Source organism: Paralichthys olivaceus, chromosome 13 (genome assembly GCF_024713975.1).
Source record: "Paralichthys olivaceus isolate ysfri-2021 chromosome 13, ASM2471397v2, whole genome shotgun sequence".
Classification (NCBI taxonomy): domain Eukaryota; kingdom Metazoa; phylum Chordata; class Actinopteri; order Pleuronectiformes; family Paralichthyidae; genus Paralichthys; species Paralichthys olivaceus.
Window position 1 is genome coordinate 3297352 of NC_091105.1, and position 17157 is coordinate 3314508.

The window sequence follows — 17157 nt, forward strand, 5'->3', positions numbered from 1 at the left end:
AAAACTAAAGAATAGAAATAGATCCATTTCTTTATTTTGTCAAATGTGACTTGTACCACAGTGTAATCTGGTGCTGATAAAACATTTCAAAAACAACCTAAATCAAACAGGCGGTCATGACTTTAATACTTAGATTTACTGTCAGTGTAAATACGTGACAGCCCATAACTTAACTGGGCCCGATCAAACAATATATTAAAGACAGCGCTAAAGAAAACTTAAAAATGTAATTCAGCTAAATTTCAACATATTCATATAAACGACTTCAGTCTAAAACAAGTTACTGATGTGTATCATCTAAGTTAAGCAGAATGAGAAAGTACACTTACATTTATTTATTCTCTCTAAAGTAAGAAACAAACATCATCAGTTTGGTAAAAGTTAAACCAGGCTATAATTTGGCTAAAGTGGGAAGTAAAAGCTCGGTAATAACCTCCATCTTATGAATGAACCGTTGACTTTTTCTACTTGATATCCTGCACTAACACAAACACTCACATCTGTATAAAACCTCTGCTGATGACTCCAACAGATGTGTGTGACTTTCAGCCTTGAGGTAGTGAAATACACAGGGACACAAAGACAAGTGCAATACATCAAGTCCCTCTGTTAGTGCTCAAATGTGCAGCCACACATTCAAGCACATGCAAACGTCCACACACACACACACACACACACACACACACACACACACACACACACTCACACAACTTGTGGTGCTCTCATCTTGCTTTGTGCATTTTGTAGCTTCCTTCGCCTCGTCTCTCTCTCCTTCTTTCCCATCATGCTTGTGATGCCTGTGAAGGTGTAAAACAAATTCAACAGAATTAGATTTCACAAAACTACATTATTCTCCATATTAAAAGCGATGGCGGTCTTTTTATACTTAGAGAGTACTACAGTTTCTCGAGTATTCTGTAGCTGCAGTCTGCGCCTCCTGTATAAAGTAACAGAGCCAAGCATTTGTGCCAAAAATAAAAACCCAGAAACTCATTTAATATCACTTACAGTGTAGTCTATGATCCCCAGACTCCTCTAAACATCTGGATGAAGAACATTACATCTGTTGCACGATGAGAAATATTTAAACCTCTCTCCCAAACATCCTCCCTCTACCTTTCAGACAAAATGGATGCTTGGATTCAATCCCTGTACAGGAGAGGCAAAGCAGAACCTCTGAGGGAATAGAACCTTCAACCCTGAAGGTATTAGAGCCGTTGGGTACTTCTCCCACTGAACTTCATATTATATGATTATATGAACCTCACACTGACCTTCACTGTGCAGGTCAGACCCTTGTAGCCTTTACGACAGTGGCAGTAATCCGGTAGGACACACCTCCCTCCGTTCAGGCAACGCTGTTTACAGATCGCTGAGGAAGGAATGATTTTAAAATACAATCAATATTCATGATTTCACTTTTCATAAATATATAAAATCTTATTTTATCAGGAATAAACTCACGAGTCTGACACTGCAGGCCTTCCCAGCCGACGGGACAGTGGCAGGTGTTTGGTCCAACACACTCGCCGCCATTTTTACACTTTTGCAGGCAGACGGCTACAAGTCAGAACAGAGAGGACGACACAGCGGCAGCTTGATCAAGAGTTTGAGCATAAAACCTGAAATCCGGTTTATCTACCCGAAGCGTCAACAAGCCTGTGCCAGGATTAATTCTTGACACAAAACACAGAGACACTCACGTATGTTGCACCTGCTGCCTCTCCATCCAGACGCACAGGAGCACGTGTTGGGTCCCACACACTTGCCTTTGTTCATGCACATCGGCTCACACACGCCTGGAACACATTGTATTCAGAACAATGATTTCTGCATCAGGCTGCATTCAACTTTGTGGGCAGTAAACTCACTTACTCTTTTGACACCTTTTTCCCGTGTAGCCCTCGGGGCAGGAGCACACGTTGTTCCTCATGCACTGACCTCCATTCTTACAAGGAGGATTACATACGGCTGAAACACACAACAACAATGTTCAACTGGAGGTTTCAAGAGAAATGAACAATGGATAGTCCTTTGGTTTAAAATAGTGTTTCAGCAGCTCTTCTGGTTCAGGAAGCCGGGGATCATGGGTAATACCCACCATTCAGTTCAGTAAGTGGATTCATTTTTTAGAAATATTGACAAAACCTTCATCCTCAGGCTAAAATGGAAGGAACAAAAATTCTACAGTGGTTGCAAGTGGTTGACTTCTTTCCGCAGCTCCTCTCCTGGTGCTCTGAGCTGATGTTATAATAATTCAGAGCAAAGCCCCTTAACGAGATCTAGATCTGTGTGACCTGGCCCTGACCTCTGACCTCTGTGAGAACAGGGAAAGTCTAAGATTTGGAAGCGAAATTAATTCCTGGAGGCCGAACAGATTATTAAATATTCCGAAAAACACGACGATCTAAAATGAATAATTAATTTACCATAGAACAACTTACCGATTTGACACTGAGAGCCATAGAAGCCACTGGGACAGGCACAGATGTTGGGCTTGATGCATGTTCCTCCATTCAGACAGACGGGGTTACACAGAGCTGCAGAGCGGACAAGAAGCTACAATGAGATGCAGAATATTTATCTTTATATCATTTATCTTTTTATACTGCAGTCTGAAAACCTTTTTTTTTTTTTAAACCTACAGTATCTTGCGCTTTAAGATCACATTTTCGTGACACCTGGATATTAAAAGACTTATGATTCATGTGAAGCAAACATTCAGACGCTATGTAGCCGCAGTGTGAACACATGATGCTACCTGAGTTACATGTCGGTCCGTTCCAGCCGGGCTTGCATCGACAGACATCAGGTGACACACACTCGCCTCCGTTCTCACAGTGCCTGTTACACACCACTGAGACACAAGCATGATTAAAACACACACTTCTAAATACAAGTACACAAACGTTTATCAACTGAAACCAAGAGAACTGAAATCATATCATCACTCAGGCTGCAGAGTTACAGGTGAACACTTGTTATTTTCACATTTGGGTTATTGTGTAACTTAAGCAAACAATTTAAGTGTTTAATACAAATTGTAATGTCTTACCAGGTCAAAGTATTAATAGTATGCACATATAATACAATATAAATATAGTAACATCTCACTGATTCCACATCTGGGTCCCACGTAGCCGTAGGGGCAGGTGCACAGGTTTCGGGCCAAACAGGTGCCTCCATGCTGACAGGGCGGCTCGCAGCTCGCTACACAACGACACAGGTTGTAAACAACACAATACTCATCATGACGTGTGTGTGTCAGCATATTAAACCGAGTTGAGGTTACCTCCCTCACAGGTGGGGCCACTGTAGCCCGCAGGACATTCACACACGTTCGGTTTCACACATTTTCCCTGGTTCTTGCAGTCGGGGCGACACACGGCTGCGGGAGAAGAAACAAGGCAGTTCTGATGAGGGAGAAGAATCTTCACAAAATTGATATTAACAATTAATATTTTACATTTCCTGTGATGCATCTTCCTACATCATGCGTCTGTGTGTTTCTCTATATATAACATATAGTACTTTAATCTTTGTCTGTGGTTTTACTCGCTGTATTACCAGATAATTAGACAGAGACAACTTATGTAGTTGGTATTTCTGATGAATATTCAGTTTGAGCCTTTTATGAAGTACCAACTATTACTGTGACATGATATAATGTGTATTCCTTATGTACTTTGTATATATGTAGCCAGCGTTGATTTACTTTTGCACCTGAGCTTGATGGATTTATCGGTTGATCAACACAAACATTAATTACGATATTTACCATGATATGTATTTCTTATTACCGATGTAGACCATGTACAGAGCACTCCGAGCTTCATGTTCATGGACCAACATGTGGGCTTTAGTTACCTGAAGCGCGACACGATTTAATGAATCAAACCCGTCTCCTTCTCACCTATGTGACAGTTGTATCCGGTGTAACCTTCTTTACAGGTGCATGTGTTGGGCAGAGAGCACTCCATGTTCCTCCCACACTGATACCTGCACACGGCTGAAACACGTAAATCACATGTTTACTTGGTGGTGCCTCTCTAACAACGCATAAGGCACAAATTAGGCTTCACCTATGAATAATATTGTGTTATTTATATTATATCATTTCGTTTAATTGACATAAAGAAATATGAATTTGTATCTCACACTAGTTAGTATATTACCAGATATTGTACATGATTAATACTCTGATTTGAACAATGTTGTGTCATAATGAGAGTACTGTACATTCAGAAGGTCGATTTCCTCTCTACCTTTACATATGACTCCATCACCAGTGAAACCGTACGGGCAGCGTCCACACCTAAAGGCCCCGGTGACGGTGGGCTCACAGGGAACACCCGGGAAGCAGGGAGAGTCGGCGCAGGTCACGTGGTGAGACGGTTTCCCCCACCTGACCCCGGTGGTGAGGTCGGGGGTCAGCTCCACCCCACTGGGCTGACCTCTGAGGACAGTGGAGGCAAACACTTCTGTTACAGTTTGATTCTGTGGAGTCGCTGTCGTCTTCCTGTCGGTGGACGAAACTCTTCTGACGGTCGAGATGGTGGCTTCTGGTCTCGTCCTCCGGTCAGGGGTTCGTCTGGCTGAGGTGGGAGATGATGAAGAGGAGTAAGAAGAGGAGGAGGAGGTAGGACTCATTTCCTTGCTGGAATTTGATGTGGTAATGTGAAAATGACCGTCTGCTCCGCTGGTGACTGTTCCCTGACCTGTAAAACACTGGGAGTTAGAGGATATGACTTAAAAAACTAGAGGTGGTGGTGTCATGTCCCCCCCTGATTGTAAGTCCCACTTGTTGAATCCATCTTGTTTTTATCCATATCTAAAATGATAAGGAACCGCTTCACTCTCACCTGTTGCTGTACATGTTCTTCCGTTTCCATGGAAACCCGTTGGGCAGGGTCCACAGACGAAGCCTGCGGAGATGTGGGTGCTCTCAAAACACTGAACCCCCGGGTGACACGGCCTCCTGCTGCACGGAGTCAGGCCCGAGAGTTTGGGCCTCAGGGAAAACTGCGGGACTCTTGCCAGCGTGGTTCCCACTTTTGCCGTTGACTCTGTGTTACCTTGGAGACAAAAGGATCGGAGAAGCTTTAACTGGACAACAAGAACTTTGTGATGTGGAACATTAGAGATGAGAGGATATGGCCAAAACATTCAACGTAACTGTGATCGTGAGATGCTCCTGAAGCTGAATAAGCAGCAGACGAGCATCATCTTAGGGAAAATTTTGGTGATATGCTTTATTTTTCTTTTTGTCACCAAATCTCATAAAAAATACAAAACCAACAATAAATGTGAATATTGTCTGTGTAGTTAAAACATAAAATATGTTACTGATCTGTGATAATTGAGATCCATTGTTTTTTGTAACCGATAAATCATATAATACCACATCAACAGATCTGTGCTGAAAATAAATCCCAAATAAACACATTTCTATTTACTTAACTTTGAGTATTTTTACAGGAATTTAATTATTAATTTTTCTTTTAAGAAATTTTTGACCCATTTTTCAGCTTTTCTTTTTACCATAAGAACTCTGAGAACTCTGTGCTGAGACGCAGACTAACACATCACTGGTCTTGGTTCTTTCTAATACCACCTCGTCCTTCAAATAAAACTTTTCACAATAAAATCTGAGGAAGAGGACTTACGAGTGCAGTTTCTTCCATCACCGCTGAATCCCTGTGGACAGACTCCACAGATGAAGGAGCCCAGCGTGTTGTTACAGCTCGCTCCAGGGAAACAGGGCTGAGAGACGCACTCGTCAAGATCTTCTCTACATGTACGGCCTGAAAACACAAAGTGGCATAATGTGAAAATACTCTAAAAACTATCAACCAGAATGAAAATAGAGACAATACAACCCAACATGCCTGTGCAGTCACTTCTTTAATGCAGAGCAACGTTAAAATAAGACCCAGGTAGTGAAAGGTGATCAGTTTGTACAGATGAGTAGATGCCATCATTAATGCCCCTTTAATGCGAAGCCCTGAATCCACTTAAAGATGCGTACCTGTCATCCCTGGTGGGCAGACACAGGAGAAGGAGTCTGGTCCGTCGATACAGCGACCCAGTCTGCAGGGGTTGGGTTTACAATCATCGATATCCACCTCGCACCTTTCCCCTTGGAATCCACTGAGACACACACACGTGTATTCTCCGCTGCCGACAGGGAGGTTGACGTTGGTAACGCAGGAAGCTCCGTTTAGACATTCACAGGAACGCACAGACACCTGGGAGAAACCAGAGATACTGTCTTAGACCCACTTCTCTAAATTTGATTCATTATTTAGACTTCAGTCACCCTGGGCAAACGTACCAATAAGCAGACTCTATTGTTTTACAAAAAGAAAGAGAAAACCTTATGGTTTATGCTTCTTAACCTTGATTCTACTATATTTTGTCACATTTTCAGTGTTAACAAAGTTCAAACCTGCTGAGAATCAATATGAAGTATGAAATATGGAATTGTGACGCAGCAGCTTCAGTAGAAAATAACATATCCTCAGCTCCTTCTAGTGGTAGGCAGCAGTAAAACAACAGAGAGCAAAAATCTGTGGACTCTTGTTTGTTGCTGTTGGAACCAGAGTGAACGTGTTTGAGGTCTTTATTATTCATATAATTAGATATTTATTAACACGTAATGTAAATCCTATAACGTAAAGTTTACCACATGACATAATAAAAACAAAGCCAGCAGTACCTGCACAGATGCTCTGGTCTCAGCGTCACAGTCGTCCATCATAGAGAAGTAAAACGTCTGTGTGTCCGAGGTCTCAGCTGAGGCCTTCCACATCAGCAGACCGGCCGGAGACAGAGACGCTCCTTCAGGACCTGATATCAGGGTGAAGCTGAAGCCCTCAGAGTCCTGAGCTTGGAGCTGATAGATGAAGTTCTCACCCTGGAAGGAGCGAAGATGAAACGGCGGCGGCTGCAGCACCGGGGGCTTGTTCTCTGATGGGAAATACAAAGGAGGGAAACAATCGCTCCAGAGTACCTCAAACTCACAAAATGGCTGCATCGGAATCTGGGATATTTTTAGCTTTAGCTTTCGTACAACGGGAGGAAGTGGAGATGCTTCGTCCATCTTTGTTGATATTCTGTGGTAAGAAGGTGAGCTGTGGTGGTTGTTATTGTTTTACACAGGTAGAAACACAAATCCTTACTTCTGTCATACTTCTTTAAAGTCTCAAGTATCAGTATTAACATCAAAAATCCAGGACCGGTCCAACTCTACCTTTTAAAGTATAATTGAATAATTGATTAAACGCATGAATGATCAAACGAGTGAATGATGATATATATGAAGGAGCTGATATAATCAGCCTGATCCATAATCACCACCTCGGCCTGTCGTCATTATCCTTTAACTCCTGTGAAGTCGATGGTGAATTTCCTCTGAAGGGAGCAGAGCAGCGTTTGACCTACTTTAAGTTGAAGAAGTAAAGTTGGTCAGAAAGTGTAACAATGAGGTAAACTCTTCTGTCAGCGCCGGGGGACTGAAGCAACTTCAATGGTTCCAATCTGCACAGAGCTGCTGACAAATTATCCAAACAGCCCTGAGCGACCACCGACCACAAAACACCGTGATGGCGATCCAACCTCAGCTCTACCGAGGAAGTTCAAAAAGTTTAACATCACTCACGGCTTAGTTTGGACTTTCTCTCTCTGCTGTTTGATTTGAACAAACCTATGAGACAAAACAGATTCGGGACAGGGACATGTTTGTGTTCTTACTCTCTGCTATAGACCATGTGTGTTTGGACGAGTCTGGCCGGCATGTGAGGCAAGGGCTGCTGGGATTGGACTCTCCCTCGCTGTAACACAGGCCGTCAATGTTGCAGGTTTTCTCCTGGGAAGCAAAACAACATATTATAAAAAAAACACACATGCTCCGTGTTTACTTCTCGGAGACAAACGGCCTTTTGAAACCTGATGTTTACTGATCACTTATCAAGAAATACAGCCCCGGCCTCCCTCGGTGAGCGACACAGGTTTACGTGAAACATGCTCAGAACATGAAGAACTAAACATATTTTATTTTAAAGGAAAAGAAAACTGTTTCTTGTGTTTATGAATACCTCACACATTCACAATTTACAGCCACACGAACGTTCACTCTTTAGCAGAAAACACGAGGTGTCCAAAATATATTTAAAAAATCCAGAGATAGTAAAAATCTTCTTGTTGAGGATGATGTGGTTAAAGAATGAGAGGAACAAATATCTTTAGCCATGCTGCTCCTTTTTGAGCCACATATTAATATAAATCACTTTGGAGAAAGATGACTCACCCTCAGGGTGCAGAGCACTTCAGAGTTGAGGCTGCAGATGTGACAGGCTCCATCGTACAGAGTCAGGATCTTAGCGTTGCTGTAGCTGTAGCCATCATTGGAAACCTGCCATCAGAGGAAAGATGATAAACCGGAGAAATGCATTAAACAAATAAACTGAACGATGTCTCATTTTCAACCACTCAAATATTTACAAGAAGTTGAACTGAGGGTACTGGTGTTCTGTGGGAGCTTTCATTATTATAGATCTTAAAAAATAATAAGAAGATTAAATATGAATTGTTTTTTTTTTTTAAAGACTTGAGCAATGCACAGGAGTGTGTGAGAGATAAAATAATGTGACAGAAGCTTCCCTGTTACAGAAACTAACTTTGATCTGCCAGCGGGCCAATGGTCGGTTCATCACAGATTCCTGGTCCAGGCCTGCAAGAGACTGGCTGACCTCCAGGGGGAGTGCACACTCCAGGGCCGTCACATCCAGAAAGGTGGCCAGGACAAACTGGGGCTCGTCCAGGATCCAGTCCCCTTCCACAAACTGGACAAGAGAGAGAGAGACATGACTTCTTATAACGCACTTTTATAGACTTGCTCTCATGTTGTGTTTTTATCATTTTCTTTTCACCTCATATTTTACTTGTTCATATTATTGCTTTTATGTGTTCAAAATTTCCTGTGACATAGTTGCTCTGTATTTATTCATTTAATATGACCACCACCAAAACATGAAAAGAAAATACAAATACATATCACAGAAAAATAAACAGCGGGAAAACAAAGTACCTTTTCTTGAACAAACTCACACTTGAGCTCGTAGGAGTCCTTGAAGCCTTGACCATAGACCTGGACGGTGGAGCAGTCTCCCTGTCGCACATCGCACAGACCCTCCTTCTCCAGCTCAGTGATCTCTGGGATCTGGTCTTCACAACATCAACGACAAAGAGTAAAGACCAGTAGGGACTGTTACAGTCATACATCTGTCACCATAGAAGTCAAGGGGAAGCTAGATGCAACTGCCAAATGAATTACAACTGGAAACAAAGACAACTTTAATTGTTGATGTGGTGTCAGTGCAGATCAAGTAAATAACATCAAATCAAAGTTCTTCACTTGTTTTGAACCTAATTCTACTCGATGAGCCTGAAAAGGCAGCTTGGTTTTATCACCTGCACCAAGGAGATCATGTTTGCCCCGCCCCTTTGTGTGTTTTTCAGCAGAACAACGTAAAAACCGCTGAAAACGTTTCCACGAAAATTAGTAGACGGATCGGAAAAGGGCCTAAAAAAAAAAACGATGATCTGCATAGTTTACTTGGCTGAGCTGTCGGGCTTAATCTGAGTTTAAACACCTTGGCAGAGGCATGCGCTCTCCTGAGTACCATTCTACATAGATATATTTCTATCTACTGTGATGTGACCTCAGATATTTCTTCTTCAATCATCTAAAACCAGCTGATATCTCAGCTTCAGTGTTGAGTTAGTGTCGGTGTATGTTCAGTATGTTACCAGACAGCACACTGCAGTCATAGGACCCAAATCCTGGGAAGCACACACAACCCCATTCCGAGCACTGTCCGTTTCCACTGCACAGACTGGGACACTTGAGGGCGGCCAGAACATCCTGATGCTCTTTTTCTCTCCTCTTCTGCTCCACCAGCCTCCTCTCACACTCGTTCTCCAGCAGAGGCAACGTTGCATTCAGCCACGACTGCTCATCCTTCAGCTGCAGGTCAGTAACACACATAAGCACCACGTGGTTGATTAGTGACTTTTCAAGCAGGCGCCCGCAACCTACTGCGATGCTCGAGTGTGCCACAGCCCTCTGGCACTGAGCCCGGGCCTGAGGCTCAGTGAGGCCAGCGGGTGTGGGCCACGTTGGGGAAGAGTCCAGTTGAGCTGCTGGTTCGTGGTCTTCGGGGAAGAAGTAGGTAAAACCCTCTAAGTCCGACTGGCTGAGGCTTTGGTGCGGGGAGTTAGAAATGTAACGGTGGGCCTGCCGCCTCCCTCTCTGCTGCTGACTCTGGGATGAGGTTACAGATTCATCCCTGGAAGCTCTGAAGTGGAAGCCAATACCGTGATCGTGGGCCTTTTGACCCGGGGGAAGCATCTGTCTTTGGTTGCCTTTGAGAAGCTCCACTGAGCCGATGTACTCGGCCGTGACGTCCAGAGTGGGGATGACGCTGAGGACATGCACGTTGCCATAATGAGAGCAGGTGGGGTCAGGGGTGGTGACCGTTTGCAATCGAGCTCTGGAGGACGCGAGGCGGGGCTCTGTCTGACAGGTGCAGTACTTGCGGGGGCTCGGTGCTCTCAGCTGGGACGGCAGGGTGTCAAACAGGCTGCTTCCTGGAGGGAGTCTGACGGAGGAATAAAAAGAACATGTCAGTGAAGAGGAAAGAGACCATTCACAGAAACTCCTGCTCAAGACATCTTAAAAATAACTGACCTCCATTCGGATATAAAAGAGTGCAGATCCCCCAGTGTGGCGCCCCCTGCTGAGTGGAAGTCATTGTCTGACTGTCCATCGTAGGTCCCGCACAGACCCTCAGTGTGACCCCGATCTGAACCGGGGGCTCTCACTGTCAGACTCATCCCCCAGTCGGAAACGTCTGCACGGACAAACGCTCCGGATGAGAAGGTCATCTGGAGACGAGAGACAAGAGATCATCTTCAGGGTTTGTGTAACAGAGTTAGATGAGCTGTATGGATGATGGATATATTCGTCTTCTATAGCTTTAAATCTGGAACTTGGCAGGAATGTACGTGGGTGATGTATAAAAACACATATTTTTATTGTATTGCAGTAATGATAGTGAAGATTAAACATAAAAAATACACAGCTCTGTTAACTCACGGTGACTTTTCGTCCCTGGTAGGACTCCGTGATGCGAATGCCGCTCTTCCCCAGGTCTCGGTTCTTCACAGACAGATGAGGTTTGGTTTCACCCAGTTCCCCATTGCACATGTCAAAAGCAATGACATCGCCGCCGTCCCTCGCCACGAAGCCGCACACGCACGAGGCAGCGTGCACCACACTGCCGCACTCCCACTGACGCACATGGACCTCGAACGGCCAGACGTTGCTCTTATACAGAACAAAGGTGCCGATTTGGTAGCTCTCATAGTATCTGCATGGAAAGAAAACACAGGTTCCTGTCACTAGATCATATTAGATATTTGCTTCTATATTAAAGTGCAATTGAAGAATTCCACGTTATGTTAAACTGCAGTTGAATATAGTGTATGATGTTCCCTGATTAAGACACTGAAGTACCTGCCATCAAATGTGATCATGTGAGGATCAGTGAAGGCGTAGCAGTAGGCTGAGGGAACATCCGTTACCGTGATCTGAAAATGAGAGATCAAATATTCAAATATAATACTCCTAGAGACGCAGGCGACTATCGTCTCGCTCAGGACAGTTTGATGTGTTTACCTCAACAGGTTCTGGGGAGTATCCGTTCCACAGGAAGTTCTGCGTGGCGATGGGTTTGACAGAGATCTGAGTTGTCCTGTTTCCGTCTTTGACAAAGTCAGTGATGGGGCTGAAGTGGATCAGAGCTCGGCTACAAACCCCGACTCTGCAGGGGCCATGGGACAGATCCACCACACAGGAGGACAGAGACAAATCCGCACCCAGCAGCCCCACATCTGCAACATATTTCAGTTTTTATACATGGTGATAAAACGGGTCATTTGAACTAACCCACACTTTGTCAGCTGTTATTGAGATCTGTAATGATACAGTAAAATAGAATGACTTCCCTACACAGCCCTCCTTTAGTTACCTGTGCAGATAGAACAAATCATCGTTTGAATATATCAAACGCACTTTTATCTCCTCCGATTATTTACAGAATCACACAGTGTGTGTTTGTGTAAATAGGTAAAGAGAGGATAGCTTCAATTTACACATCCAACAGCAGATCTAACACGTCTAACACAGGGAGCGACAGCTTTGACGGATCATTACATCACTGCTGTGTGGTGTCAGTTGGAAAAGTATAATTATCTAAAGGAAAAACGTGAGTGGAGAGTTTTTCTGCTCTGTTTCTCTCTGCTTGTCTTTATCTACAGTTACTCAAGATGTATTTTCCAAGGTTAAAATGTGTTTCTCCTCATCCTAAAACCTGTTTCTCTCTACTTTTGTTTACTCGTGTGTGTAAAGCCAAGGATTCATGCTTTCAACAATTACAATGAATTTCAAGTTACATCTTAATCCCCATTTTAAAAACACAGCCACAGCTTGACTGGAAAGTAAAGTATTCTGCAGACTGGCTTGTTATCAGACCTGTTTCCAGACTCTGCTGCCAGAAGTTCTCACCTTGACTGCTGGTGCTGAGCTGCAGCCACAGAGTGCACAGCTGTGAAGCGGAGGAGGTCTCCTCCACACACGGGACAGGAACTGTGCTCTCCACCACCAACTCGTACAGTCTCCCGTCCTCGGACACAACGCTCACCTCCGGTATCAGCTGCATGTTGTAGAAGAGGAATGTCAGCTATTTTATACATAAACACTTCATCACCGCTACGTGATATTCAGACGGAGAAGTGGGAAACATATTTCTCTTACATATCCACAAAATATCGAATAAACATTTATGCAAAAACATATGAACACACAAAAATGTATCCAGACACGACACACAGTCTCAGATTACTGTGATTTACCCTAATCCCAGCAAAAAACTCCTGACTTTCCACTGAAGCACCGCGGACGTCTGGGGACTCCAAGAAGAAACTGGAACAGGAGCAGTAAATCTGAGAAAGGGAAGGAAAGAGAGAAAGATTTATTTGTTTTCTTTCTTTTGAAGTAATGTACAAACCATCCATTCTCTTTTCTTTATCAGTGTAACTACATCGCCAACCATCGTCATGAACTTAATCAAGGTCACGCCGAACATCCAGAATCAATAAAAGGTTTTATAGTTAAAGGTTATGATCACACAGATGAGCAGCGAACACTTTTGAGCATTGCTCCAGTATTTGCTGCCTTTAAACTCCAGGAGTCACATATTTGATTTCCAAAGAATGGAAAGTCCAGTTGTGGGAGTGCTACATGCAGACTGTCTTTAAACATTCAATCTAACACATTTCAAATATTATAATGTGTCTGTCCAGCTGTTGTTAGTCCAGATGTGGGGGAAACTTCAAGCTTTATAAGTCTTAGGACATTTGTGAGTCCAGGACCTGAATAGAAAATATTAAAAGCATAAAATTGCGGTTGTTCCAAGTGACAATGACAGGAAACAATGCTACGACAAAGAATCCTGCGCTTAATGTTAAACAAGGATTATTATTTTTGGGCTCAAGCTGATAAACTACAGTTCTTCTTAAATCCAACCAGAGCCCCACAAAGCAAAGCACCGCGGCCCAGCGTCAGACCTTGTCCCCCAGGCGGAGGTTGAAACCGTCCAGCTCGATGAAGGCCGAGGTCTGGATGGTGGTCTCCTGCTTCAGCTCGTCCTTCCGTCCCTCAGGTGACAGACGGGACCAGGCCACCACGAAGCCCAGGGAGCTGCCGGAGCTGCTGGAGCCTCCGGGGCTGATGTCGAAGCTGCACTTGAGGTAAACAGTGTTACCGGTGACCTCCGATACTATCACCGGCACCGAGGGTGAGGGAGGCTGCTCGGCTGAGAGAGAAGAGGAGGATTTTAATAACATCTGGAAATGATCATTTTTACATCCTCATTAATTAATGATTCAACCAGGTTCATTGAGTGTCTCACTTTAACACGTGTAGTTGCACTGCATGTATCTTCTGTTCTTTTTGTTCTATAAATAAAGTTTATTAGATCGTAATTTTACTTTTATTAAGAATATAAACATGAAAAGATTTTATAGTAAGTGACTGACGCTCTGAAAGCCTCGTCCATAAAGAAACTATTTCCCTGGTTGGTGGAGGAACAACTTGACTGGGTTGTCATCTCCCTCTAATTAAACCTCCCTCCTCCATCTCTGCCAGCTTCCTAAAACCTGCCATGGCATAACTTTTGCCCCGGTCGAGGGCCGTAGCCATGGAGACGAGACCCAGCGGACCCCGGGACACATGCTCAGCTCATTAAGAGGAGCGGTGAGGGGGCCGGCGGTGCATTCCTGTCCACATGGCAACTCCTTGACCTCCTGATTGTTCTGCTGTTTGACCTAACACGAGGAGACAAGCATCGGCCATAAACACAGCAGCAGGATCCTCACGTTTACATGTTCCATCGACGTTCACCTCGTCAGGGCCACAGGTCAGCGACGTCGTGGGTAAAGTCTCTGACATTTCTGTAGGAAAGATCGAGCGATGGAGCAATAACGGTGAGTTGCAAATCAACATTAATTAACACACTCGATTGCTGGTCAAAGAAAGTGAGAAGTCTTAAAAAGCAGGTTCAGTTGACCGACCTTGAGCGCAGTATCCCATGCATCCCTGTGTGGGCTGCAGCAGGTAAACGTAGAAGTCTCCACAGTTACGCACGGTCACCGGGATGCGGAACAAGCAGCAGTCTTTGCTGCTGCTCGGGAAGAACTGCCAGGCAGCGCAGGCCGTCAGCTGCCGGAGCTCCAGCGGTCCAGGCAAGGATTCGCCTTCACGCAGGGACAGCCACACCGGGGCCTGGGTCCCACAGTGGTTCACCTGGAAGTTCACAAAGAGACAAAGGAGGGAAGAGTCAAAGTCTAGAGAAACCACACAAATGGCTGTTTAAGCAGAAATATGGCAAATGACTGCGACTTTTTACATTTCTGCTCCTGCTAGAAATGTTTTATGGTTGCTTTTTTTCCTCTTGAGCACAGGAAGTGAAGTTTTCCTAAAAAAAAAAAACTTCTTCACTTTCCAATTATATGAAACACATCTGAAACTGCTAGAAGTCTGGATATGTGCTTGAAACAGTTAAATCCCTGGTCTGACAAATTTAGCCATTTATCCGTCATCATCGTAAAAGACGTCTCCTTATTGTGCAGCACATGTCCACAGCGATCCTCTCCTCCGTCCTCCGCCCACTCCTGCAGGGATCCATCACCCACGGAGAGCGAGGATCCCCTGGGAAGGCAAAAGAGAGGCTGACACTTCACATGGATCCCACCGGCTCGTCTCAGCGGGGCGCTCGCAGGAAATGAGACACATTCCAGCTCTCCTTCATAAATATATGTACACACACTCACCAATAACTGTGTGTGTGACCGCAAAGTCAACACGGATTTATAGGAGTGAGATTTACAAATCACATGCCCATGACGTCAGACACTTTTTACGAGTCTGTCAAATATCTGAGGCAATTTGGTTTGTCTGGAAAATGCCAAGAGATAGACCGGCTCTGAACTGATTTCCTGATTTCTTCTTTTAGCTTCCAGCAGGATTGATGAGGGGCAGTGCACTGCTGCCTTCCGTCAATTAGAAACCACACATTTGTGTCTTTGCAAATAAAGATGTGTGTGTTATTATAACTTGCATAGAGAGCAGGGAGCTGAGATCCAACTACAAGTGCTCAGAGCTGTTCACCTCAGACGTCTGTGCCTGCGTCCTTCAAAGATGTTTCACAGAAAAGGTAATTTACCTCCACACACTGAGTGGGCATGCTGGCCGGCTTGTCAAAGATCTGAAACTGGTACCAGCCCGGAGTGAGGGAGTGGTCGCAGATGAAGTCCTGCAGGGCCGACTGCTGCAGCCAGCTGGAGCTGAAGGTGGCGCTGCGGTAGGGGTTCTGGAGGATGGAGTGGCCCCCCGGTGCACATTCAGGAGGGAGCGCTGCGAGCAGAGCCAGAGAGAGACACACTGAATGTTCACATGAAATACATGGAAGGTTTTCTGGAGGACAAACAAGTATTCATTCAAATAAAGCTTATGGTTAAACTTTTATACTTTACTGATTAACGAGTCAGGAAAAGGTGACATTTAAAACTAAAGATCAGTAAGAAGACAGGTGGTTAAGGAGGCGAGGAGACGGAGAGAGGTCTAAGAGAGTTTGACCGGGTAGAGATCAGGAACCATCAGAACGTACGACCACAAACATGAGAGCGGAGGGAAAGAAAAACACCCGAGCTGTCACCAGGAGAGAGGGAGCAGGTCTCACTCTCATGGCCCTGACCTCAGAGGTCAAGTGAAAGGTGACACCATGTCTGATTCTGAGGAGAGCTGACAGAGAGACGCTGAAGGGACATGACAGGAGCTGTCAGAGCTGAGCTGTCCTCACACATCCATCCTTCATCCATCCATCATTTCATCCGGACCTGGGCAGCTTCCCCTGAACACAGACTCTACAAGTGGGTGAAGAGAAAGTGAACTTCTCTGTTCTCAGTACGTGACTGAGACCATGACCCTGGAGCTATGTGGCCTTGGATGACAGCAACATGATGGATGAGAGAAGAGGGACAGCTTCTATTTGGCAAAGGCACAAAACTATAGATCCTAGAAATCAGATTTCAGATTTGGTTTGATTCAGAAATGAATTCAACATCAACACCAGAGAAAAATCCAAACAAGAAGTTTGCTCGGTAAACTTGAGGAAACCGTGCGTAAAGGATCTGAAACTTACCTGTCTGAGCGCGCATTGCGTGAGGAAGGAAAAACACAAGGAGAAGTTTCACTAGAGTTTCAAGCTTCATGTTCCTGCAGAGACCAGACACTGGCAACACCCGGAGCGACAGGAGCGCACGCGTTTACTCCCTTTAAAGCCCCGAAAAGACGAATGACGCAGCGTGAAATCCGGAGTTTGTCTTTGTGGAGGTTTGCAGGAGCTGATCGGAGGCGCCGGGCTGCAGCGGCTGATCACACTCTGCCTGCAGGCTGCAGCATCACAGTGCGTTAGGAGGGGCAACATGACCCGAACCTCCAAAACCTCTGCACACATCTGCCCCTGAGCTGCAGAA

General features: G+C 44.7%; 1 protein-coding gene across 3 annotated transcripts; it reads right to left on the reverse strand.

Annotated features, from left to right (window-relative positions):
• Positions 1-12: 12 nt before the first annotated feature.
• Positions 13-17152, reverse strand: vwde (von Willebrand factor D and EGF domains). 3 transcript variants are annotated; one of them, XM_069537981.1, is made up of 32 exons: positions 16824-17152; positions 15846-16036; positions 14695-14926; positions 14500-14574; positions 13690-13937; positions 12976-13065; positions 12629-12776; positions 11741-11955; positions 11579-11652; positions 11159-11432; positions 10751-10947; positions 9811-10661; positions 9089-9225; positions 8679-8843; positions 8309-8413; positions 7753-7867; positions 6719-6969; positions 6029-6248; positions 5667-5804; positions 4863-5075; positions 4689-4718; positions 4266-4595; positions 3914-4009; positions 3293-3388; positions 3115-3210; positions 2762-2857; positions 2445-2540; positions 1876-1971; positions 1704-1799; positions 1465-1560; positions 1275-1372; positions 13-797 (listed from the first exon to the last, which is right to left on the reverse strand). In XM_069537981.1, the coding sequence occupies exons 1-32, from the start codon at positions 16891-16893 to the stop codon at positions 783-785; spliced, it is 5250 nt and encodes a 1749-aa protein (XP_069394082.1). In that variant the 5' UTR covers positions 16894-17152; the 3' UTR covers positions 13-782. The 3 variants fall into 3 exon arrangements, with proteins under 3 accessions (XP_069394082.1, XP_069394083.1, XP_069394081.1); XM_069537982.1 differs by lacking the exon at positions 4689-4718; XM_069537980.1 differs by having other exon boundaries at positions 4266-4718.
• Positions 17153-17157: the final 5 nt, after the last annotated feature.